This window comes from Amphiura filiformis, chromosome 2 (assembly GCF_039555335.1).
Source record: "Amphiura filiformis chromosome 2, Afil_fr2py, whole genome shotgun sequence".
In the NCBI taxonomy this organism is placed as follows: domain Eukaryota; kingdom Metazoa; phylum Echinodermata; class Ophiuroidea; order Amphilepidida; family Amphiuridae; genus Amphiura; species Amphiura filiformis.
In genome coordinates this window covers 10,346,112-10,373,009 of record NC_092629.1, presented here as the reverse complement: position 1 = coordinate 10,373,009, position 26,898 = coordinate 10,346,112, and the positions used below count along the sequence as shown (strand labels likewise).

The 26,898-nt window shown below is 35.7% G+C and overlaps 1 protein-coding gene across 1 annotated transcript; it reads left to right on the top strand.

The window, feature by feature from the left end:
- Positions 1-14: 14 nt before the first annotated feature.
- On the top strand, positions 15-16,490 carry LOC140145861 (uncharacterized). The gene is made up of 12 exons (XM_072167549.1): positions 15-224; positions 2,790-2,937; positions 4,631-4,767; positions 5,072-5,207; positions 9,801-9,896; positions 10,447-10,580; positions 10,909-11,009; positions 12,389-12,545; positions 13,355-13,456; positions 13,779-13,941; positions 15,507-15,598; positions 16,261-16,490. Coding segments are annotated over exons 1-11 (1,344 nt in total). The 5' UTR covers positions 15-56; the 3' UTR covers positions 15,509-15,598; positions 16,261-16,490.
- The last annotated feature ends 10,408 nt before the right edge of the window (positions 16,491-26,898 follow it).

Below are 26,898 nucleotides of genomic sequence, written 5' to 3'. Positions count from 1 at the left end.
GATTTTATTTCTAGTCTATGGTCACCGTGTTTGGCTAGTGGCTACAAGCTGTCATCATGTCGAAGAAAAATAAAACCAAACTTAAGGACACCAAACATGTTGAAAGAAAACCAATCTTAAACAAGGAGGAAAAAGAGGAATTCACCAATTATGATTTTCCGTTCGAAAACATCGCTTTTGAAGGCGGAGGGAGTAAGGGGAATGCATATATTGGCGCAATTAGGGTAAGAACTCTTGTAATAACAATAATTGACAAAGCAGATTTGTTTTGCAGTGCATGGCTTTAATAATATTAGTTTTGTTCAATCAATCTCGTAATACGGTATAGGCCTATTTTATACCGTATGGCATAGGCCTATAATAGTCTAAGTAAGCCTACTTCTAAGCCTACATCCAGACGGTTCCGGTGCCGGGTAAAAAAAGAACCGGCAATCTAAAACTGTAGGCCTACCCTCATATGCGATGTGCTTCTCATTTTAATAGCCTATTTCAGTGTTCAAAATTTACCTATAGGTAGGGCCTATATAGTTTGCCAATGTTACGCATCAACATTGCAAATTTTTGTATTCGTCCCAATAACAGGCCCTAAAAGTTATTTCGGCCGGTTCAACAATGAGGCGGGGATTCACTGACGTAAACCTGACGTAACATGCGTGAACAGAACATTAGGCCTAATTAACACATATTAATGTCGTGTTTTTCCGCAGTGTGCCCCCTCCCCGTATCGCTTACTTCAATATGAGGTCTTCGAGTGACAGCAATGCTGAAAAAGGGCTAACAACCCTACGCGTCGCTTAAGTTCCTAAAAACTGTAGGCCTAATTTTATACGTAGGCCTATCGATATATAGTTTTCTTGAGTCTTGAGTTAATTCACTCCTTCAGTAAGCTAGGCTTGTCCTAGGAGGATTGTGCTGTGCATACGTGGCAGAAGGTGCTCATAAATTTACAACGTGCAAGTAAAAACCGAAGACCGGCAGGTTACAAGGATTGGTGGGTTGGTGTAGTAGCCATATCCCTGAGGGCTGGTAGTGCCAGGGTCTGGAATTGGCCGACTGTTGTTGCTGCAATGACTGGTTGTGGTAGTCTGTTCCAGATTGGGATGGTGCGAACAAAGAAGGAGTATCTGTATGTGTTTACTCTCGACTGGATGGGTTGGTAACTCAGGGTGTTGGTTGCTCTTCCCAGACGAAGTGATGGTATAACTACAGTCGGGAAGGGGATGTTCACAAGTCCATGGTGGATTTTGAAAAACATGGTGCCCTGGTTGAGTAGTCGTCTGGTGGCAAGGGAATCCCATTCGAGGCGTTGTAGCATACTAGTCACACTTGCGGTTCGCTCGTAATTGTTACAAACAAACCTAGCAGCTTGACGCTGTACAGACTCCAAAGCATTGCACCTGCTCACAAGAATACGGGTTCCATGCAGCTGAAGCAAATTCCATTTTTGGTCGCACTAGAGCCTGGTAAGCCTTGGTCTTAACGTGTGTCGGGCAAGATGACGAGTTCCGTCGCAATACACCAAGGGTGCTACGGGGCTACGGGCACTAGATGTGATGTTTAGGACGTGATCCTTCCAGTCAAGATGTTTGTTAATTGTGACACCAAGATATTTGTGCTTCGATGACTTTTAACAATGCTGTGGCCGTCCACCTGATAGATGTGATTCAGTGGTTTGGTCTTGCGGGTGATGGTAAGAGTCTCGCATTTAGTAGCGTTAAAGCTCATCTGCCACTGGTCAGCCCACTGGAAGACTTTGTTCAAATCATCTTGGAGAGTGTCTTGGTCTTCAGTGCTCTGGATTTCACGATACAGGATACTGTCATCCGCGAATAGACGGAGAGTTGAGTTGATGTTGGTTACGATGTCATTAATGTACAGAAGAAAGAGGGTTGGACCTAGGACTGAGCCTTGTGGAACTCCTGAAATTACCGGTGACCACTTGGAGTGGGTGCCATTGATGGTGACACATTGCTCACGTCCCCCCAGGAAATCCTGGATCCAATTGAGTGTCTTTCCTCTTATGCCATAGTAAGTTAGCTTGGATGCAAGACGTTGATGTGGCATTAATCATTTTGAATGGCCACCATAGTTATTTGCCAGTGCCGCGGGTTACGTACAAGCCTTATTCAAAAATGTTGACAAAAAAAAATTACCGTACCTTGACACAGAAAGCATGCAACAAAGGCACTGGTAAATAACAGGGTCACCATTATTTAAGGTAGCGTTCTCCGAAAATGAAATCCTTGAATCATAATACGTCATATCAAATCATTTCACGCTGAATTGGTACATTACTGAAAAGTTCTCTGATTAATAAAGGGCAAGTTTCAAAAATATTTTTGAATGTTATAATATTATAACGTATACAAACTTTATAGCCCGACACTAAAACGTTGTCTGGAAACGTTTTCTAACCTTTAAGCGCATGTTTTTGAAAACGTTTCGTGTTTGCTGGTCAGTTAGAATTATACCTAAAGGATTGGGATATTTTAGCTATTGTGTTTCATATATTATGACCAAACAGGATTGAAAAACAATTAATAATAATAATAATAATAATAATAATAATAATAATAATAATGATAATGATAATGATAATGATAATGATAATAATGATAATTTTTTGACCAACCCAAACAAGAAAACAAAAGAAAACAAGACAAAATAAGGCAAGACAAAACAAAACAAAACAAAAAACAACAAAAAAAAAACAACAACAAACAAACAAACAAACAACAACAAACAAACGATTTATTTTTATGATTATTTTATCCTCTGTCCTATAATAGGTCCTTGAAGAGATAGACGCATGGGCAAACATCAAGCGTTTTGCAGGGTCTAGTGCCGGTGCTATCATTGCCATGTGGGCGGCTCTTGGGTACAACTCATACGAGATCCAGAACTGGATAGAGCGAGATCAGGCAAAATTGACTTTTGGTAAGATTAATGGGCTATTCCATTTAAAATCCACACTACCCCTGTGGAAGATTTTGGAAATATTCGTCTGAAGTATGAATTTTAAATGGAATGAACACATTAATCAGCTCCATTTCAATTTCATACACCCTCTGAGAAAGATTCAACCTGAATCTTCCACTGATGGAGGGTGAGTTCCCGGGGTGAGTTTCAAATGGAGCTGCTAATGGTCATTCCATTTTAAATTCATACTCCCCCTGTATGAGATATTTCCCAAATCTTCCACAGGGGTAGTGTGGGTAATCGTATATAAGCTCGTATAGTAATTGTAAAGGAAATATTTACGCTACTTCTGCCTTACCCAGCAAACACAAAAACGTTTTAAAAATGTTTTTAATAAGTTATATTTTGGCTTTTGGTTTACATAAAAACGTTTTAATAACATTAAAATGTCGGGTTATATAAAGGTCATGATAACGTTTTAAAACGTTTTGTATGAAAACACACTACAACAATATATTTTAAATGTTTTTCAAAAATGTTATTGTAAACTATTTTTGCAAACATTTTTTGCCAAATATTTTGTCAACACTTAAATAACATTATGTAAAAATATTTGCACCCAGCAAACAGAGAAATGTTCTTAAATGTGTTTTTCAAAACGTTTTAATAACATTTAAATGTCGGGTTATATAAAGGTCATGAAAACGTTTTTAATACGTTATTGCAAATATTTTGGGCAAGCATTTTTCGCAAAATATTTTTTCAACCCCAAAATAACATTCTGTTTAGAATGTTTTGTATCAAGTTTTCAAAAATGTTTTTCGAATGTTATTAAAACGTTTTTATACCCTTTTATAACCCGACATTTAAACGTTTTCTGTAAAACATTTTTGTTTGCTGAGCAGTAGATTATTAAAAAATGATTTTTAATGTGATGAAAACGTTTTATACCCTTAATATACCCTTTATATAACCCGACATTTAAACGTTTTCTGACAACCTTTTATAACCTTTTGCGAATGATGTCGAAAACGTTTTGTGTTTGCTGGGTAGAGAATCTTTGCGTTTTAACGAGGTTTCCATCTGTCACTGGACTGATCAGTGTCAGTTTATCATAATATGGAGCAAACATGTATAGTTTGATCAGATCGTAATCGGCGGGCCTTACAACATAGCGGATTAATATCAATATATTTTATTTTGATAATTTTCTCCTGACATCTCGCCAGAAGTATCACGAATTATTAATTCAAGTCTTATAGTTTGTCTACTGTCTTTAACACACAAAATAAACATGATTAAGACCAGACAGGTCAACTAATAGCACTCTTAACGTATATACAAGTAGGTTACCGGTAGGTCTACTAGCCGAGCTGATCAAATACGAGTCATCGAAACTGGACTTGTCAAACCAGTGGCGGCGTAGCGTGGGTCATCACATTGGGGGGGGCACCGAGTGCCATCGACCATGATTGGGGAGGCAGCACCGGATCTGATTGGGTGGGGTGGGAAACAAGCCGTTTTTCGGCAATTTTCCTATGTTTTTTTTTATAAATGTGCCCACCGTGCCCCTATGACGCTACGCCACTGTGTCAAACACGAAATGACTCGATTCAGTTAACCATAAAGATATGCATAGTTACTCGAGCCGGGCACTCCGAGTCTTCTGACTCAACTCGTATATTAAAGGTAACAATTTTTGCATTTTTAGATGCTCGTCTTGGTTTTGCGTCTCTTTTACCGAACATGAGAAAACTCTACGGATGGCATCCGGGCAAAAAACTTCTCAAATGGTTCGGAGAAGCTGTGGCAGAGAAACTTGGAGATCCGAACGCAACATTTGCCGAAGTAAGTAAAGCAACATAGGAGAATAAAAGTTAATAGGGCTATAGTTATACACGTATAACCCGTTTGGGAGGATTACGTTGCATTTGGACAATAAGGCAAATTTGAAAAATGATCGAGAGACGTTCTTTTTAGGGCCAATTATTGTGCAGAATAAATACCATAGTCTCGTATCGGTTAAAATTCGTCAGTCCTGATGGCCTAAATAACTTTGAAAGCTCTCGTTTAACGATGCTTTTTATTTAAATTGTTAAATTTCAGATATGACTTTTATTTTAGTAAACCAATGTTATTTGTGCTCTTTCAGCTTTACTCTAAAACTGGACGTGAGCTTTGCGTCGTTGCTGTCAACGTCAATCAATTGGACTGCATCTATTGTCATGTCAAGACGACACCGGATATGCCCATCAGAGTTGCAGTGCGCATGTCCTGTTCAATTCCTGGTAAGATGGTGTTATTTGTGTATCGATAATAAATAATTATTACCCTTCAGCGAGCAGTGATTGCTTTCGCATTGAGGGACGATCTCAACGGGAATATGACTGAAAACAAAACATACCATTAATTATGAAATGATTAAAAATTTTAAAGCTTCTTAAGGTAAGTAAATAGATGCATTTTGTAGGATTGTAGATTAAATAATTAAACATTTTGCTAGGCAAATCCAATAAAAAGAAACTCACTTTAGCTTTCGCCATCTGGTCTGATGGCTTGATCACAAGTGTCTTGGTCCACTGCTTTTCCCGCGAAACGGCTTGTTGACATTTCCCGGAAGTGATGTTGTTTTTGTTTTGAGCAGTGGATCGTATACGTGATCGAGAGAGACGATACCTTCGTCGCGGTTGATTGCTTTGGCCCCCTTTTGCGGATTTGAATGGCTTCCTTATTCTTCTGGTGAATGCGTTTGAGTCCCTGTCAAGTACTTTTGCCCCTTCCCATTCAATGACGTGGTTTTCCTGAGCGATGTGGTCAGTAATGGCTGATTTGTGTTGTTCAGAAGTTGATTCTTTTCGGTTTGCTCTTGTGAATTTTCTTTCGGCTATTGTTTCAGAGTCTTTCTTGTGTTCTTTGAGTCTTGTCCCAAACTGTCTTCCTGTCTCCCCTACGTAGGACTTGTCACACCCTTTACACGGGATATTGTAGACAACGTCACTTGTCTGCTCTATGTCCTTCTTGTCCTTAGGGTGGACTAAAAGGCTTTTTAGCGTGTTGGTAGGTCGCATCGCCGTGGAGATGTTATGTTTTTTAAAAATTCTTTGCAGCCTCTCTGCCACGCCTTCCGTAGGGTATGACCACCATTCCTTTTGATGGAGTGTCGTCCTTCTTTTTCTCTCTCGCTTTCGGTTGCTTGTCCTTCATTTGCTGTTTAACTCTATCCAAAGACCATTTTGGATAGCCACACTCTGCTAGCGCTGTTCTGATCTTTATTTCCTCCTCTTTCTTGTCTTCTTCCTCTGTCACGATGTTATCCATCCTATCCATAAGAGTCCGGATGACCCCAAGTTTTTGGTGAAGGGGTGCTGCGACTGAAAATTCAGATACTGGTCCGTATGCGTTTTCTTTCGATAAACCAGCAGCTTCAAGGACCCGTCTTCTTTGCGGACGATTAATGTGTCCAGAAAAGGGATTTTACCCTGATCCTCCTCTTCAAATGTGAATTTAATATTCCCAGTCGGGTCAACGGAATTTAAATGGTCAGTGAGCTTTTGAGTGCTATCCTTCTGTATGATCTCCAACACATCATCAACATATCTTCTCCAGGGACTCAAACGCATTCACCAGAAGAATAAGGGAAGCCATTCAAATCCGCAAAAAGGGGGCCAAAGCAATCAACCGCGACGAAGGTATCGTCTCTCTCGATCACGTATACGATCCACTGCTCAAAACAAAAACAACATCACTTCCGGGAAATGTCAACAAGCCGTTTCGCGGGAAAAGCAGTGGACCAAGACACTTGTGATCAAGCCATCAGACCAGATGGCGAAAGCTAAAGAAGTGAGTTTCTTTTTATTGGATTTGCCTAGCAAAATGTTTAATTACTTCTTAAGGTAAATTGCAAAATCAAAAATAATAAAAATAAATAAACAAACAACAAACCAAACAAACAAACAATAAAAAAACTAATGTTAAAATTAAAAGCGATCCACAATAGACAGCAAAACAATTAAAAGGGCATTTTGTGATCCACAGCCCCTCATCCCCCCATTTTTCTCAAAAAAGTTGAAATTTTTATACCTTTGGAATCTTCTGGCTTCATAATGTGTATGTACAAATAATTTCCTGCAGATTAATTCGTTCAGCAAAAATATCGTCAAAGTTTGAATTTCGTTCTGGCGTACAGGGCCGGATTTACCATAGGGTCAGATGGGCCCGGGCCCAGGGGCCCAAAATTGCCCTGTGCATCTTCCATTTTAGCAGAAAAACACCATGTTTTGGGCCAAAATAGGGTACAAAAATTGCAAGACTGTCATGTCAAGACTGTTATATTGAATTTTTTTAATAGAATATAAAATCGTGGCCACTTGAGTGCACATGTCTTCCTCGCGGTGCGTTTGGGTGCCTCCAAATTTTGGCCTGGCCCAGGGCCCCCAAAAATGTAAATCCGGCCCTGGGCGTAACAGAGCGGAATTACAACAGTGATCTATGATCGTAGTGTAATACACACATTACACATAATCATGCATAACTCTCAAACGCAAAATCAGATCAACTGAAATTTTGGGAGTAAGCTTTTCATAGGTATCTACTGAAAAATGTCATAAAAAAGAAGATGCTAGGATCACGAAATACTCCTTTAAGAGGCGATTATGAGTTTAATACGGCGGATACCAGAAACATAACTTAAAAATCACGAGCTTTCGACGACAGATAGCTGAAATATAATTGATAATTACATGCTATGTACGGTAGATACAGACTGTATCAAAATAGTGAATCTGCCTTTTCAAAATGCAACACGTACTGTGGTACTCTTGCAATGTCCAAAAGTTGACTTTATGACTATAGTTACCAAAAAATTCAACTACAAATTATTTGAATCTTATGTTGAATTTTGCTGTGTCATACTCATCCATTATCAATAAAAAGGAACGGGTGCTAATATTTTGGATGGAACTTGTAGCTGAATAATTGATTTTTAGTCATAACAAGATAATGACCGCACATAGCAAAACAAAAATACACGACATATTCAAATATTTAAATTAATTATGTTATCTTTGGTAGAAAAAAAGGATATTATTACAAACTTAATAAATATGTTATCTACGGAAGATAGTGGAATACTAGATACAAATTATTATTACAAGCTTAATAAATGCTATCTACGGAAGACAGCAGAATACTATAGATATAATTATTACAAGCTAAGTAAATATGCTATATCTACGGAAGATAGCAGAATACTAGATATGATTATCATATGCTTGATAAATACGGTATGCTATCTGCGGAAGATATCAGAATACTATTACTAGCTATAATTATTACACGTTTTAAATTAATAAATGTGTGTTATCTACGGAAGATAGTAGAATACTAGATATAATTATTAAAAGCTCAATAAATTAATGTTATCTAAGGAAGATAGCAGAATAGTAGATATAATTATTACAAGCTTAATAAATATATGTTATCTACTGAAGATAGCAGAATAGTAGATATAATTATCACAAGCTTAATAAATATATGTTATCTACTGAAGATAGTAGAATAGTAGATATAATTATTACAAGCTTAATAAATATATGTTTTCTACTGAAGATAGCAAAATAGTAGATATAATTATTACAAGCTTAATAAATATATGTTTATCTACGGAAGATAGCAGAATAGTAGATATATAATTATTACAAGCTTAATAAATATATGTTATCTACTGAAGATAGCAGAATAGTAGATATAATTATTACAAGCTTAATAAATATATGTTATCTACGGAAGATAGCAGAATAGTAGATATAATTATTACAAGCTTAAAATATATGTTATCTACTGAAGATAGCAGAATATATATAATTATTACAAGCTTAATAAATATATGTTATCTACTGAAGATAGCAGAATAGTAGATATAATTATTACAAGCTTAGTAAATATATGTTATCTACTGAAGATAGCAGAATATTAGATAATTATTACAAGCGTAATAAATATATGTTATCTACTGAAGATAGCAGAATAGTAGATATAATTATTACAAGCTTAATAAATATATGTTATCTACGGAAGATAGCAGAATAGTAGATATAATTATTACAAGCTTAATAAATATATGTTATCTACTCAAGATAGCAGAATAGTAGATATAATTATTACAAGATTAATAAATATATGTTTATCTACGGAAGATATAAGAATGCTACCGTATATATAATTATTACAAGCTTAATAAATATATGCTATATATACGGAGGATAGCAGAATATCAGATAAGTCTATAATTATTACAAGAGTAATACATATATTATATGCAATCTACGGAAGAGACCAGAATTACATTATACTTATTATAAGCGTAAATATGTTATATGCTATCTACGGTAGATAGCAGAATAGGCCTACTAGATTTACAAATATTAAAAGTATATAGCAGGTGCGTATAGCAAGAGCAATGACAAGGAAAAGTGCGGGCCCCATCCCTAACCCATGCTTTTGCATCGTCCACCATGTCCACCCGCTTGCTACGCCCGTGGCTTATAGCGGCAGATAGATAATAAACCATCGGATTGATTTATTATTACATCTACATACAGTAGACATCAGAAAAATAAGCTTAAATAAAACCGTCGAAGCAGATGAAATAAATGAGACAAATGAACCGTTTATATTAACCTGGAACATTTCGGTGTACCTCATTATTTAAATTATATAGCCTCATCAGTGATAAAGCACTGGTTCCAAAATAAAGGGCTATTATAAAAGAATATATTAGGTCATGTATACCTGTTTTTTTAAATTCTATTTTTGTTCTCTGTAAGATTACCATATATTTGAACGTAACATTTATGGCATTTCTGTTTATATCTCACTTTTAGGTGTGATCGCACCCGTTAAATATACCCTCCATGGCGTTCAAGAAATATTCTGCGATGGCGGCTTGGTGTGCAACTATCCTGTACACGTGTTTGATGGTAAGCCCGATGATGCATTGGCAGATATGAAGAGTTTGGTTCCAAAAGGCTGCTTTGTGTAAAATTTATTTCAAGATATTCATAAGAGGAACAGTAACCTTGCCAATCTAATAACATTAGACCATTAGAATAATTGTAACAATTTTTTGGTGATCTTTAACAAAATAAATGCAAATATATCTCTGCAACCTCCAACTTGCGAAGAAGAAAATAATAAATATAAAAGATATTTTTTTGTTCCAAAGAGGAGTTAAATCCAATGGCAGCCATTTTTAAACTTTGCATTGGAGAATTTTTAGGGGATAAAATGATAATGAAAATACCGGTAGTAACAAAATAAACCAGAGCTACAAACATATCCATTCCAATCGTTAAATGTCATTTAAACTGAAAAAATGTTAAAATATAATAGAACAATGTAATTATAGGCCTACTTCTTACAAAAATGCACAATATTCGAATTGCCGATAGTGCTTTAAATTAAAAAAAAAAAAACTTCTGCTTCTTCAGTTCTTTGGCTTTACTCATTCTTACCATGCTTATATCGCAGGTTGGTTTCTCTCCATGAAATGTGAGGATAATTTCCTGAGGAGAACCCCGGATCTAAATGACGTCGCTGCAGCTTGGGACATGAGTGCCAAATTTGACAAAGAACCAAATCACAGAACTCTTGGTTTGCTATTGGTAATGATTGACAATTAATTTTATGGGAATTACCAAAATTTAGTGACAAAAACCTAGGCCTACGTCATCACGTGAACATAGCGACCCACGCAATGCGATGTGCGCAATATGCATTGACGATGACGCAATTCACTTATACGAGACATAGGATTTTGGGAGAACTTATCGAAATTACAAAGTGAAATGAAATTATTTCGATCTAAAGTGGTTCATTTTAAGTGCAAATTATAATGGAAGATGACCATTTAAATGTTAAACTCATCTATAGGGCTCAAGAGATTGTTGTTAAATGATTTGTTTTGTTATTTCTTATTTCATACCATTTAAGTACTCTGAAGCGGAGCAAGAGATGTTTAAAGTCCAACTGAATGAACGTATAACGAAATACATGCCAACCAAAAATGAGCTCCCAGATACGAAATTTGCCAAGTAAGTTTAATTGTTATATATTGTTTCGTTTTGTCGTCATTCTGAATTAGTTTCTGAAATTTTCGCATTAAGGCCGTATAAAATTAATGTTTTGGTTCTCGTCCAGAGGATTTTCATGAATTGATGAGGGAGGGAGGTGTTTTTTTTTGTTTTTTTTTTTCAATGTAAAATTAGTATTGTCAGTAGTTTTCGGTCTTCTCCAACAGTGCTCGAGGAAACGATGAGGCCCTTTTTTTTTTTTTTTTTTTCAAATGTGAGATTCTGAGGGATAAACCCCTAGAGTACCACAAAAAGACTTGGAAGTGATGCTTGTTCTCTAATAAACTTATTTATATGTATGAAGATTTCATAAATAAATGAAAAGTGTAAAAAAATTGAAAAATCTAAAAAAAAAAAAAAATCTGACAAATCCGAGAAATTGAGGAGGGAGGGGACGAGAACCAAAATATTAATTTTACACGGCCTAATAGGCTATATCATACAATTTGCTAGGTCCCACTATATCTGTGTTCTGCAATAAAAAAATAAAAAATAAGGGATAAAATTGATTATTTTAAACAGTTATCTCAACATACGGAGCGACCGTTTAAACAAACAAACAAACAAACCAAATAGTGACTTTCGTTTAACATTTCGTCACCACATCCAAAAACTTCCTCTGAGATCGTGACCGCGCGGAGCGGCAAAGTTAGTCACGTGACTCACGATGAAACGTAGACACGTGAAAAAGATCCGTTTTTATAGCTGTTTTCTGGAATAGTGGCATATAATTAAGATTTTTAGACCCTAGTACTTTTTAGCCCATTTTTGACCGTTTCGTCAACGTTTGCCCAGTGGTGGCGCCAGGACTTTTTTCGGGGAGGTGGGGGGGGGTGAATTTCAGGGCGGGCAAAATCGACAAAGTTTGGGCAAAATTGCCGCAAAAAGTGGAGATTTACGTGATTTTTGGTGTTTTGCCTCAAAAGTGGGGGCAAGAAAAATATTGAGGGGGGGGGGGCGCCACCCTTTGATATTTGCCCTGCCTCTGCAGAAGTCTTGGCTCCGACATAATAGCGCACATACCCGTATTATGCCCGGTATTATGGCCTATGTGTGATTTGTTGTCAAGGGCACCCTTATATTTTTTTCGAATTTCTACTTTTAAACGATTATTTGCCAATTTCCCCCAGCTCCACAGTTAAGCAGACAGCGGCGGACTGGTGGTTTTCTTTCGTTTTATTTCATTTTATCTCATTATTTGTCTTAATATGATCAAAAACCTTCGTAACAGTTGTTAATAATATTATGTCATACCTTTTGGCAACGAATAACAAAATTAAAATTTGGCCGAATTCGTACATTATGCATTAATGTTTGCAAACTATTTATTTTAATATCAGAGAGCGTGTGAAGGCAAAGGAGGTGCAGCAACATGCAGCAGAAAAACACGAACATATCGTGAAAGCGTTGACCGACTTCCTTAACCTAATGAAAGAGAATGATGTGGATGACAGCGGTACTATTTCACGAGAGGAGCTACAAGCAGCATTAAGCAATGTAAGTGGTTGGAACTTGAATAAAAATTACCTTGCCACAAAGAGAGATTAGGGTTTAGTGAAAAGATTCATCGGGTTTGTACTTCAAATCAAATGGCAATTTTTGCTTGACAATGACCAGTAAGTTTTTACTGACTAATATTCCGTCCATCTCATCGGAGGACTTCATCAAATCTGCTCAGTTGGTAGGACTCCAAGATACATGACAGGGATCATGTCAGAGTATAAGTATGGGAAGTAATAGAGATCAGAAAGAGGGGAACAAAGATCAGGAATAGAGAGGAAGGTACTTATTTCCTATTCCTAAATCTTGTACATGACCAACTTTTGAAAACTGGAAAAGATACCGGTATACACACAACCGGAAGTCAGATTCCCGGGTAAGTGGATCAGATGCTCAGATCTGATGAAGTCCTCCGATGCGATGGACGAAATATTAGTAAGTTCTGGTTTTTTCAAGCAAAAATTGCCATTTGGGATTAGGGTTTGTTTAGGCTTAAAAAAATGTTTGATTGGCGAAACCCGACCTACCCTAAATATAGGCTCGACCCTGTTTAAGATTAAAAAAAAATATGATAAAAAAAAACACCAATCAAACAATTTTTTGACCTTATATAGATAATATTTAGAACCAGTGGCGAGGCCACGGGCCATTTCCAACATAATATGAGGCTAATATGGGGCCATGCATGTCGAAGAATTTCCCTGGAAAAAATATAACGACCCCGTAATCGTCAACATGGAAGTTCCTCCTCATCATCCCCAAGTATTGCTTGACTCTTTCCAGAATATATTATTTTAACTTTGCAGGCTGGATCAAGCTTCACAGATGAGCAGAAAGAATTGCTATTTGGAAAAGACAAATCAGTGGATGAATTGTTTGACTCATTGGATCAAAATGGAGATGGACAGGTAGGAAATATCCTTCTTTCTTTCTTTCTTTCTTTCTTTCTTTCTTTCTTTCTTTCTTTCTTTCTTTCTTTCTTTCTTTCTTTCTTTCTTTTCTTTCTTTCTTTCTTTCTTTCTTTCTTTCTTTCTTTCTTTCTTTCTTTCTTTCTTTCTTTCTTTCTTTCTTTCTTTACCCTCTTTCTTTCTTTCTTTCTTTCTTTACCCTCTTTCTTTCTTTCGCCTCTTTTAATTTAATTGATTTTCTTTTGTAAAAAATATGTCACGTACCCTATCATCAATTAGATATAACTAGCATGGTTGTGAAATATTTTATTCTTTTATTTAGATTTCTGTAAGTGAATTGACCCAATTTGCTGAAAAGCAAGGATGGGCAGTCCGCAAGATGTTCCGGGGATTTGAGAGTAGGAAAGTTAACGACATAGCCGGTTTCTTTGATGCTATCGTTGAAACGTTGTTACTGAACATGAAACGAATTTTCATGCGGGTATGTAGGCCAACATATCGCTAGTAATGTCTCTCTTCGATAATTATCCTGTCTTAAAGGGGCACTTCGTGATCCACAGCCTCATCCCCCACTTTTCTCAAAAAAGTTGAGATTTTTATATCACTGGAAACCTCTGGCTACATAATGTTTATGTACAAAATATTTCTTGCAGATTAATTCGTTTAGCAAAGATATCGTGAAATTTGAATTTCGTTCTGGTGCACCAGAACGAAATTACAACGTATTGTCTATGGAGCAGTGTAATACAGTATACACATAAATCATGCATAACTCGCAAACGCAATATCGGAATCAACTGAAATTTTGGGAATATGCTTTTTTCGTGGTTATGTACTGAAAAATGTCATAAAAAGAGGATGCTAGGATCACGAAATACTCCTTTAAAATGAAAGGCAAAGGTCTTTAAAGTTTAGCAACTCTTTTAAACTGTTGCGAATGGCAGTGAGCTTTGGCGAAAATTGCATTGATAATTTCATAGCGAGCGTGTAGAAGAATTCAAATATCAAAGATATACATTTACTCGAACGTTTTTGTAATGCAGAAATTACAAAAAAAATCAATAAAGATAGGCTAGATAGGGTTGGAGTGACTACTTAGACTACACCGGGGGCTATATACCCCATACAAATAAAAAACAAAACAAACAAAATAAACCAACACTTTGTGCTCATTATTGGATTCCATAGCTATTAAAGGTGTTACCCCACGAGTCCTTTAAAATATCGTGACAAAGGGACCGTTTCTAGTTATCTGCGATTTGTCGGTATGTGGCAATCACGCCGATTTATATAACAGCTTACATAATATATGAAGAGCTTATTTTCAAACCGTGTTAAGTCCACAACCACTATTTTCTCATTTACTTGTGTGATACAATCACAATTTATACTTTGACAAGTTTGACATTAGCAACAATGAGTTGTACCATCAACAAGCAAATATTTACCACAATACTGGTTAACAATATGTAGAGTATTGTTCTCATTTGGGAATCAAAGGCCTCACACAGTATTTTTACTGTGCGTCCATCCACTGTTCAGTGCGTCCAAATGAAATTTTAATACCTATAGCATCACAACCCTATAGCAATATCACAACCCTATAGCAAAGTAAAGCAGACAATTTTTTTTTTGTGTTTATGGACTTAACATGGTTTGGAAATAAACTCTTCATATAGCTTAAAGGAGTATTTCGTGATCCTAGCATCCTCTATTTATGTCATTTTTCATTAGATATCCACGAAAAAACCCTATTCCCAAAATTTCAGTTGATTCCGATTTTGCGTTCGCAAGTTATGCATGATTATGTGTATTACACTGCTCCATAGACAATGCGTTGTAATTTCGTTCTGGTGCACCAGAACGAAATTCAAATTTCACGATATCTTTGCTAAACGAATGAATCTGCAAGAAATATTTTGTACATAAACATTATGTAGCCAGAGGTTTCCAGTGATATAAAAATCTCAACTTTTTTTGAGAAAAGTGGGGTGATGCGGTTGTGGATCACGAATGCTCTTTTAAATCTTACTATTAAATATTACAGGAGAGGACCTTGAAAGAACGGTTGGAATAGATACCGCATACTTAGACACTCTTGATTTCAACATGGAAAATGCGGACAAAGAATTCCTACGACAGGTGGGTAAAATAGTGATGTAACAGAACTCGATAACCACGTTGTCAATGTGATAAACTCATGCTGACACTTTCCGTTTATTCAACACTGCATTTGTTTGATACGACAAAACCTAAGACTATTTGCAATAACGTTATTTAAAGTCATACTATTAAGGGGTCGCTCACACCTTTGCACAGTATTTTTGTGGAGCCTGAGAGAAGACCAGACACATCAAATTGCATTCTATTCTAAATGCGAGGAGGAATGATCTTCTGATATCAAATAGTTTTGATTTCTGAAATTTGTATCGTCATATTCTTAAGGGGTCACCCACCCATCCACCTTTGCACAGTATTTTTATGGGGCCTGAGAGCACATCAGACGCACCAAATTGCATTCGGAATACGAGGAATGTCCTGATGATAAAATAATTTTGATTTTTTTTTTAATTAGGAAAATTATTTTTGATATTTAACAATCCTCGAACTAAACTTTACCAATCTAATGATATGTACTTAAAGTATATGTAGCTAGGAGGAACAGCCGTCCACAATATTAAAAATGACCGTTTGTATTGAAGATACATTTTTTCCAAAACACCTCTACTCAAAATTGTTTTGGGAACAAGTTCAGTGTTGTATCATACTAATTAGTTCAATAATTCGCTGTTGTTATTTTTCAGCAAGGAAAACTGGGATGCATGGCTTTTCTTCGTTACCATATCGACAACCACGAGGACGAAAAAGAAGCAAGATCCGGGGCATCCAACAGTGAAAAAGCAGAGGGCAAACGCAAAAAGAAGTTCTTTTCAACGAAAAGAGCGAAAGGGAAGGAATCGGTTAAGGATGGGTCTGAGAATCCATGAGAATGGGATTTTGTCTGAAAAAAGGATATACGGTTTTCATTTTGCCGGGACTGCAGCTCTGTGGAGCTATAGATAAAACAAAATCACTTGTGGTTGTAACCAGCCTATAAGAGAAAATTCCTGAACTGCACTTTTATTAGCATGATTAGTGTCATGGATGTGCTATCATAGCCTGCTTTGCACGAGTTTAATTAAGGAGGCTGTGTACTCTCAGACATGCATGTACTAAAAGTGCAATAACTTTGTAATTATTCGCGTAAGACATATAAAAGTATACATTTTTAAGAAGGCAATACATCAATAAATCTTAATATAAATACAGATTTGGGGTAAAAACAACAATTATGAAGAAAATTACAAAAAAGTGAGTTTTTGGCAATATTTGTTAGGTACATCATAACAAAAACACTCTTTCCAAAATATTTTATTTTGTTTTTTAGCTCAATCTTGAGGCTCCATTCCAAAAACGGTTTTTTAATTCTTTTGATATTGGCCTTATTAGATATTGACCATATAAGGCATCAAATTGAACTTTTTAAAATTCACAAACGCCTATTTGCACAAAATGATGCCTAAAATCGGAAATGGACCAAAATATAAAAAAATGAGGAAACCGTTTCTTGAGTCGTATAGTATATGATTTGTAGAATGAACTTTTGCAAAACATCAAGGTGTTAATTTTCAATAATATATTGATCTAGATAATGAAAATCGATTTTAGGTTGCTTCGACCAACAATACCTCGTCTACCCTTAAAGCCGAAAGCTATGCATTATTAAAGACAGCAAGAAATGTCTTTAAAAAGACAATGCCACGGATGAAGACCATGTTTCATAATTTGCATTGATAGTCCATGATATGCTGGTAATTTGTTTTATGTGTAAATTAATTTCCGGATTGGACATATGGGTATTTATTGGTAAATACCACCAAGGATATAGAAAATACAAATTTACTCTTAAAATGTGTGCTAAGCATATCTAATTCAGAATTGTATAACAAAAATCTCCATGCATATCAATCCAAGCAAGTTCCGTGACAATCCGACAATCAATATTCAGTTGACCTCAGATAACCTGGAAAATGTTCCCCACTGAAAGATGATAACATCCACCAAGTTTCATTACCGTCGCCATCAGCAGACCTCAGATGACCTTGACATGACCTTGAATATGTTTGGCGCTTCATGGTGATCACATCCACCACATTTCATGAAATGCTCAATTAACCACATGACCTTGACATGACTTTAGATTGTGGGCGCTCCGATTGTAAATAACATGAAGTAAAGTTTCACGACAATCTATGACATTTTTCGCGATTTCATCTGCCATCCCAGCAAACACAAAACGTTTTCGACATCATTCGCAAAAGGTTATAAAAGGTTGTCAGGAAACGTTTAAATGTCGGGTTATATAAAGGGTATATTAAGAGTATAAAACGTTTTCATAACCTTAAAAAACATTTTTTGATAATCTACTGCTCAGCAAACAAACATGTTTTACAGAAAACGTTTAAATGTCGGGTTATATAAAGGGTATAAAAACGTTTTAATAACATTCCAAAAACATTCTTGAAAACTTGATACAAAACATTCTAAACAGAATGTTATTTTGGGTTGAAAAAATATTTTGCGAAAAATGATTGCCCAAAATATTTTCAATAACGTTTTAAAAACGTTTTCATGACCTTTTTTGTATAACCCGAATTTAAATGTTATTAAAAGGTTTTGAAGAAAACATTTTAAAAACATTTCTGTGTTTGCTGGGTTCAAACATTTTAATATAATGTTATATAAGTATTGACACAATATTTGGCAAAAATGTTTGTAAAAATAGTTTACAATAACATTTTTTGAAATCATTTAAAAATATTGTTGTAGTGTGTTTTCATACAAAACGTTTTTAAACGTTATCATGACCTTTATATAACCCGACATTTTAATGTTATTAAAACGTTTTTACCTAAACCAAAAGCCAAAATATAACTTATTTAAAACGTTTTTGTGTTTGCTGGGATATTTCATGACAGTCCAAAAGGTCATCAATAATGTGACATGCACCCTTCAACAACAAACCAAACATAAACTCCTATCCTAAAAGTTTCTGTCAACTCTCTAATTTATAACTCCAAACTTTTCTGTCTTTTCATTTTTTGTCTTTTACTAATGTTTAATATAGTATTAATGTTAAATTGTATTTTCTATCTTTTATCAATGTTTAATAGTATTAAACATGTTTAAGAAGTACACTTTGACTTTTTTCTAGTTTATAAATAGCTATAACTGATCGCATTAGATCAATTAAGGGATCTTTTAGAGCTGAAATTAAGGGTCTTTCAGCGCGCTGGGTTTTTTTTAATTCAGGGGTCTGTGGGAACTGCGCTGTCCAAAAGCTGGGGTTTCTCTTATATATCCGTATGGCCATTTAGTTAGGTGCCCCTCGAGCATTATTTCAAAAGGAAAGAGAGCAATGTAGGAACATTATTTTAAAACAAACATGACAAAAGATCGTTAGACCTAATATAAACCATAGACCATTCAATTGTCTATGTACAAGCTTGTCAGATTCATGCCTACATTGATTATGCTTGTTGTATTTTTATAATATAAGTCATAGAAAAATAGGAAAAACTTTATCATGTTTATTTCAAAACCGTTTTTTTTAATTGAAAAGACAAAATTAATGTTAAAAGTATCATTTGGTTCAATTACATTTTGAGGCTACTTTTAACCAGCCGAATCGCATGAATGTTCTATTATAAGATGTTTTGCTTAAATCTTGTTGGACCAAGGTCATTTTTAATTAATGAATAAATAAATTATTAAATTAATAAAATAATGCAATAATTTATTTATTTACCTTCCTATCTATAAGTACAAGTCAAATGGGGGTATGTTTGTTCAATATTATAGCCTACGTGTATAAATTATGCCCATGTCATAACTATGCCCAAAAACTTTATTTTGCATGGGATTTTTCCTGTTGAAAAGACAAAACTGATGTTTAAGATATCGATTATTTTATCAGTAACATTTTGAGTCCTTTTTTATCCATAAAACGATAAAGGATATGAGATTTACTGACTCCCACATGGTCCATACTAAGATTTTAATTCTATATACAATATTAGATATATTATTAACGTGATCACAACCAAACATATCACGCTATGCCAGTGGTCTTGCAGGTCTGCAAGAATACTACGATCTGTGATGATACTACGATCTGTGATACTACCAACAACTAAATTATTGTTGATAGGAGGAAAAGATGCCAAACATTATTTCAGAAAATATTATATTTTTATCAAAATGTTAACAATTTGAACATGTTTGGTGTCAATCTGAACTGAAATTAAGTCATGCACCAGATTTTGTTGATTATAGCCAAATTTATCCACAAACAAAACACATGTGAAAGGAATGCAGGGTGTTGTGGTCGCATGGCTGACCCTATTTGTTGAATGGCCGAGCGGATTTGCCACAATATTTGGAGCAGCGCCACCCCTCCTTTTAAGAGAAAATAATAAAATAGCGAAGGCTGGTTTCTAAAAGCGCAGATTTATGCGAACAGAAATATTGCCACCATCAGGGTAAGTTGGTGTGGCAGAACACACCGAGGTATCCGTCGACGGAATCCCGGTCAGGCTTAAAAACACAATAAACAATGCATATTATTATTTGTTAACAAGTTTATTAAAAGTTCTTACTCTACAAAATGCAATCTACTACATGAATAACAGTTTATGTCACAAATGGCTTACCATACCTGGCTGAAAGGAATGATTTAGTTTACAATGCACAACTGTTTAATTAAACAATTAGCAACAGTGTGTTTTTATCTATGTTATGACACAAATGGCCTACCATGCTTAATGTTGTTTAACACATTACATCATTTTACATAAGGCTTCACAGTTTACATTACAAAGAATACTTTTTTATGGTTCATCAAAGCATCCTACACAATGACAAGTTACAATACATGGTACCTTTTTTTAGATTCATCAAAGCACCTGACACAAGTAAATACATAAACAAAGGTCACTGCACTATTAACTTCATGCACAAACTATTTGAAATGCCAAACCTCACAACCATTAATTTTTACCTTAATCCTGAATCCAATTTGTCCATTACAACTGTACGCTATTTCTTTCTACTGGTATCACCTGAGCACCTTTTTGCCATGAACTCGCCAATTCTCCAACTATTTTAATCTCACACAATCCTGAGCAATACACAACTCTAACATTGTACACAAATGTTAACTCGCAATTTAAGCGCCTCAAACCTTCGCGTCCCTAAGGCCGTGTAAAATTAATATTTTGGTTCTCGTCCCCTCCCTCCTCAATTTCTGGGACTTGTCAGATTTTTTTTTTTTTTTTTAGATTTTTCAATTTTTTAGACTTTGGAATGATTTATGAAATCTTCATACATATAAATAAGTTTATTAGAGAACAAGCATCACTTCCAAGTCTTTTTGTGGTACTCTAGGGGTTTATCCTCAGAATCTCACATTTGAAAAAAAAAAAAAAAAAAAGGGCCTCATCGTTTCCTCGAGCACTGTTGGAGAAGACCGAAAACTACTGACAATGCTAATTTTACATTGGAAAAAAAAAAAAAAAAAAAACACCTCCCTCCCTCATCAATTCATGAAAATCCTCTGGACGAGAACCAAAACATTAATTTTATACGGCCTAAACTCTCACAAAAGCTCTCTCACAACTCGCCTAATCTGCAACTCCTTAATGCATAAATCACAAAAGCGCAATTGCCAATATTAATATTACAGTTTACAATTATTTCACAAAAATGAATTTATGAATGCACACTGCAAGCATTCTTTTTGAAACCATATTACGCCTACACACTGAATACACATTTAAATACGAATGTCCTCATGGAAATCTATGTTGCGCACAACCTTCGGGAGCTGAGTGCTGGGAGCCACATCAACACATTCTGCACCACTGCGCAGATTTCCACTTGAAAGACAATCTTTTATATAAAAACAAGCTTTTTATACAATGAAACATTAGGGCCACCACAGACTTCAAAGTACACGAGGAGTCTGCATGGCCTTAAATAGAAGTCAGTGAAACTTCCGGTATAGCAGTAATACGCCGTAGCCACTCGTCAGTGTCACTAATATTTCTACTTCGGGTTTCTTCTGTCTTTTGCGTGTCTTTAATGAAATACAACCTGTTTACTCAATAACACACATTTTTGAGTTGGTACACAAATCCCGTGTAATTTTATCCAATACTCAACTTGACAGTCTACAACACAAGTACAAGGTTTCAACAATGGCTGCATCATATTTATCACATTACAAAAGTTCTATTTTTGTCACACACCAATAATCAATCATTTTCAATGCTAATTTTGTCAACAATGGCTTGCCATACTTTGTTTAGAAATACACATCTTGATAAAAACAGCTTATTATACATTTCACAAATTGAGCATTTTACATAAACCAAGGACTTTAATTTACAAAATGCACACAGAAATACAATTGGACCGGATATTAGTGTTTTAACAATTCCTAACTAACTAAAGCAGGGAGTGCTTTACTGGGCGTAAAAGGTAACTACCGGCTAGTGAAAGCAAGAAGACCTGAAGTTGACAATGTTACTGTACTATCCAACTAATTAAAGCAAGAGAGATGCAGAAGCACAAGAGTCGCCACCACAACCAGTTAAGGTAAGAGAAGGCCTAAATATGACACCATCACATATCAAATATATAAAACTGATAGATTATGCAAATTTTCATTCAAATGGTGCACTACATACTTTAATATACACAGAGCATTAGCCTAAACAAAAAACATGATTACGCAATCAGCATGCACAAATCTGGTAAATTATGCAACTACATGTTGTTTAAAGTCACACATTATTTCAACCTCGCCTACTTTTACGCAAAATGCACAATAACTGGACCATGCTCACAACCGCAATTATGACGCTTTTCACTTTTGGCGCACCATACTTTTGCTACAAAATGTCAATCAACATGATGAAATAGCTTAAAATCTTTACACAAAGTTCAACTTTCTGTACACGAAATGTCATGACTATTATTTGCAATCATCTGTGCTGCTTGTTCTGCAAAAACATAATATTTTAACCCAATTTACTCTCCACAAGGTTTTGTCCCAATCCATGCCAAACAATGACCTGAACTTGAACTCTGACCCAATTTCAGACATTAATACTCGTCAAAACAATGTCCAAAACAAATACAAGCCAAAACATTGCTCAAAACACATCCCAATTTGGCAAACATTTTGTTTCACTCATCCCCCTCAAGAAGCACAAATTGTTTGTTTACATTTAAATACCGTATGCATATCAAAATCATGAAATCACAAACTCACATTAAAATTATACACACAATGTCCAATGTCCGTGTTCCAATATCTGTGATGCCATCGCCTGTCGATCTTGCTTGTCTGCCGTTGTCGCGCAGTGCACTTTCGAAGTAATTAAAATCCGACATTTTGCTGGCCAGCTTTTTAATTGCGAAATGTCCATTGCGTGGATCATGAGCTGCATTGAAGATGTAACTCCAATCCAGGCGATAATATCCACTCAAATATAAAGGAAAATTTTTTTCTCCATTTCTCAGCATACTAGGAAGTAAAATGTCGTCAATATTAAACTTGTGAAACTTGGTAATTTGTATCGTCCATTCGCTGCTGTCAATTTTGCTCGGTCTTTTACACACGAAAGTATTGTCACAATAATCTCCATCTCTTCCAAACTCTTGTCTTACTCCTCCAGAAAAACATACAAAAGTAATATTATCTGTCCATTTGTCGAAATTGTCTTCTCTTGTCGCTTTCTACTCGCCTATCCATCACGTAACACGGTGTCAGTCGTCGTCAGTCTCTCGGTCTCCTGAATCAGTCTTGGTCGTCCTGCATCAGTCCCCTGGTCTGACAAGTTTCCCAAATCGCGCACCTCAAAACCACGCTAAAATCTTGATCAGCTGACTTTTAACCAATCAGCGCGCTCGATTGCTAAATCCTCACAAAGGCGAAGCCGCTTCCTGATTAACGTTACCAGTATGCGCTGAATACAATGTAAAACTTACAAAAACAACTTAAGTATCGTACATGAGCAAGGGTTGTACACAACAGAAATACCTTTATGTAGCCGCAAAACACGTGATTATTTGACTTGTAAAATAGCGCAAAACACGCTATTTATAGAGGGGGGAAATCCCGTTACACACATATCCAGCACATTTAATAACTGCCTAAATTATTCTAGTTAAACAAAGTTATCGCTACTACTCCTAATCTTCTATGTATTCAAAACTGCTGGCGAAAATTGTTTATTTGGATCTCATGGACGGTCAAGGCCATCATGCATTAGATAAGATTTAACCCAATAGTCCGTGAATCCCATGGAGTGCATGCATGTGGTTGAATAGAACTCAGGACGAAGCATATAGGTACAAACATAGGAGCCAAGCTTGTCAACTAACATGAATTCAATTTCATGCATAAGCAAATTCAGCTAATTCCCATGCTAATCTGGTAACATTATAATTTAATAGCAGTATGAGCCCAAATTAAAGACATGAATTCCACCAACATTGGGTAATAAGTAATTAAAAGATAAGATACCCACATAGCACCCAATTGGGCTATTTTTTAGGTGGACATTCCGTATTATAGCCACTGCCGTGGCAAAAAGACAAAAGACAGACATTTTACATGAATCCGTAATTTCTCTACATAGAAATAAGCTAGGCCTACATTTATTTGGGGCTTCAACTTTGTCAATACCATGAATACTGCCGTTTTCCTCGTTTTTTACCAAATTTTTAGTTCAAAAATACCTGATGACAATTTAATGATAAATAACAAATATCGTCGATATTATCGTCTTAAAAACCTCTAGTTTTACCAGATCTATAATAGGACTAAAGGGGTTCTTACGTTTTGCGCGGTTTTCGGCATACGCAGTTGGTGGGTAAGGTTGTTTGGATGGTTGTGGGTAAAATACACGTGTGGTCGTATTGTGATGTTCTGTAAGTTCAGAACCCTGTGTGGACGCAGGCAGTTGGCAGGTCAAAGGGGGGTGATTTTGACAAGTCATAGGTGGAAGGTGGAGAACAATGGATTTTTGGCATGCATTGACTGATTTTTGATTTAATAATCCAGGCAAAAAAAAATACATTGCCAACCTGGTCCCTCAAAAGTCATCTTCTGTGAAAATATGAAGTGAATCGCGACTACCGTTTAATTTTTATGTCCTTTTGCTGCGATACCCAATTTCATTATTTTTCCACGAGATACCATGTATTTTGAATGAGAGTACACAATGCACGGTAAAGGCACCAGCTCTGAAACTGACTTTAACTTAAATAAGGTTGAGTTTTGCGTTATTTTAATTTCTTTTTTCTGTTCAAACAAAGTTTCTAATATTATTTTAAGTCCTTCATACCTCACTCGACTCCAACTCCAGTTTTTTAAACCACAATATCATGATATGTCCAACTTTATTTTGTTATTCACTCCACTTCAATTTGCGCGCATTTCATTTTGACATTTGAAAAAAACTGCCAACAAATTTGTATGTTTTTGATTGAGAATAAACATCTTTAAAGTAAAGGTAAAATGAAAATATATAACAACAAATGCTTTTTTCTCCTTAAAAAGACTAAGGGCAATAACAATGGGTGCTCCAATTTATTTCAATGCCAAGAAAATGGCAGTTGTTCCAAATCTACCTTTCACAGAGTGCGCTGACATTCAAATTTTAGATGTCTCTTGGACAAACATTAAAATTGGGTATCGGTATAAAATGTGTCATAAAAACAAAACGGTAAATGCTAATTCCTTGTTTTTTTCACACAAGGTTGCTGATGGATATATCATAATGTTTTAAAACCTAAATAGTTCAACTCGGTTCTTAAATAAAAATGGATTCTTTTCTCTATTGCACTTTTTTTGACTCACCCTGTATTTATGTATGTACACATTATGAAATCAATATAAATAACAATTACTGTCAAGAAAGACTTCTGATCATTAAGGGCTCGGATAACAACGTTTTCACGTATTTTTTGTGGGACCTGAGAGCACATCATATCGAATTGCATTTTTAAAATGAGGAATATCCTTCTGATAGGCTATCAAATAATTTTGATTTTTTTTTGAAATTCGCGATATAATACACATTTTATGGCAAATGATTACGCTGGCGAAATGAACGAGACAAACGCAGAAATTGAGTCAGAATGTGTGAGCAATTGATGATTTTATGCTTATACCGCAGTTTAAAATGTTAAACATAAATGAAACACAAATTTTGAATAATTATAAACCAAAATATGACATTAAAAAAAAAATAAAAATAAAAAAAAAACTCGAATGTGTTTTTCACATTCGGTCGATAAGGGCAAGTCAGCTTATTAAAAAATGTTCTTTAAGTGTATGTATCTGGGATAAAAAGCCGACGATCAATTGAAAAATTTGACCTTTCATATTGAAGATACCTATAGATTTTTCTTCCAAAAACCTGAAAAATTTGGTCTTTTGGGAAAAAAGTCTATATCTTCAATGTCTGGTTTCAAATTATTAATCTGTTTACCGGAGAGCACACTACTTGTTTATTCACGACTTCAAGCTCAAGCCATAGCGGTCGTACCTCACTCATCGCCCGCGGTATAAATAGGGGCGAAAGTGCACGGGTGTGAAAGTGTTATGGTGCGAAGTATGATGTTTCCATTGAAAAATTATGGAACTTGTTTTGCCGCTGCACACCGACACACACCGACATCGCCTGGCTAATAATTACTTTGTCAGCAGAGATGATTACGGTGTCTGATCTCCGCCAAACTCCCCCTTTTATAATTCATCTCCCCAAATTTTCAGTTTTCCCCCTTTTTGCGAAATGCTTTCCCCTTTTTCAAATATTTCCCCGTTTAACTTTCCCCCTTTTCAAATAGTTTCCCCATTTTCAAATAGTTCCCCCCCTTTTCGTTCCCCTTTTCGACTTTCCCCCTTTTCAAATAGTTCCCCCTTTTCGACTTTCCCCCCTTTTCAAATAGTTCCCCTTTTCGACTTTCCCCCTTTTCAAATAGTTCCCCCTTTCGACTTTCCCCCTTTTCAAATAGTTCCCTCTTTTCGACTTTCCCCCTTTTCAAATAGTTCCCCTTTTCGACTTTCCCCTTTTCAAATAGTTCCCCTTTTCGACTTTCCCCTTTTCAAATAGTTCCCCTTTTCGACTTTCCCCCCTTTTCAAATAGTTCCCCCTTTTCGACTTTCCCCCCTTTTCAAATAGTTCCCCCTTTTCAAATAGTTCCCCTTTTCGACTTTCCCCTTTTCAAATAGTTCCCCCTTTTCGACTTTCCCCCTTTTCAAATAGTTCCCCCTTTTCGACTTTCCCCTTTTCAAATAGTTCCCCCTTTTCGACTTTCCCACTTTT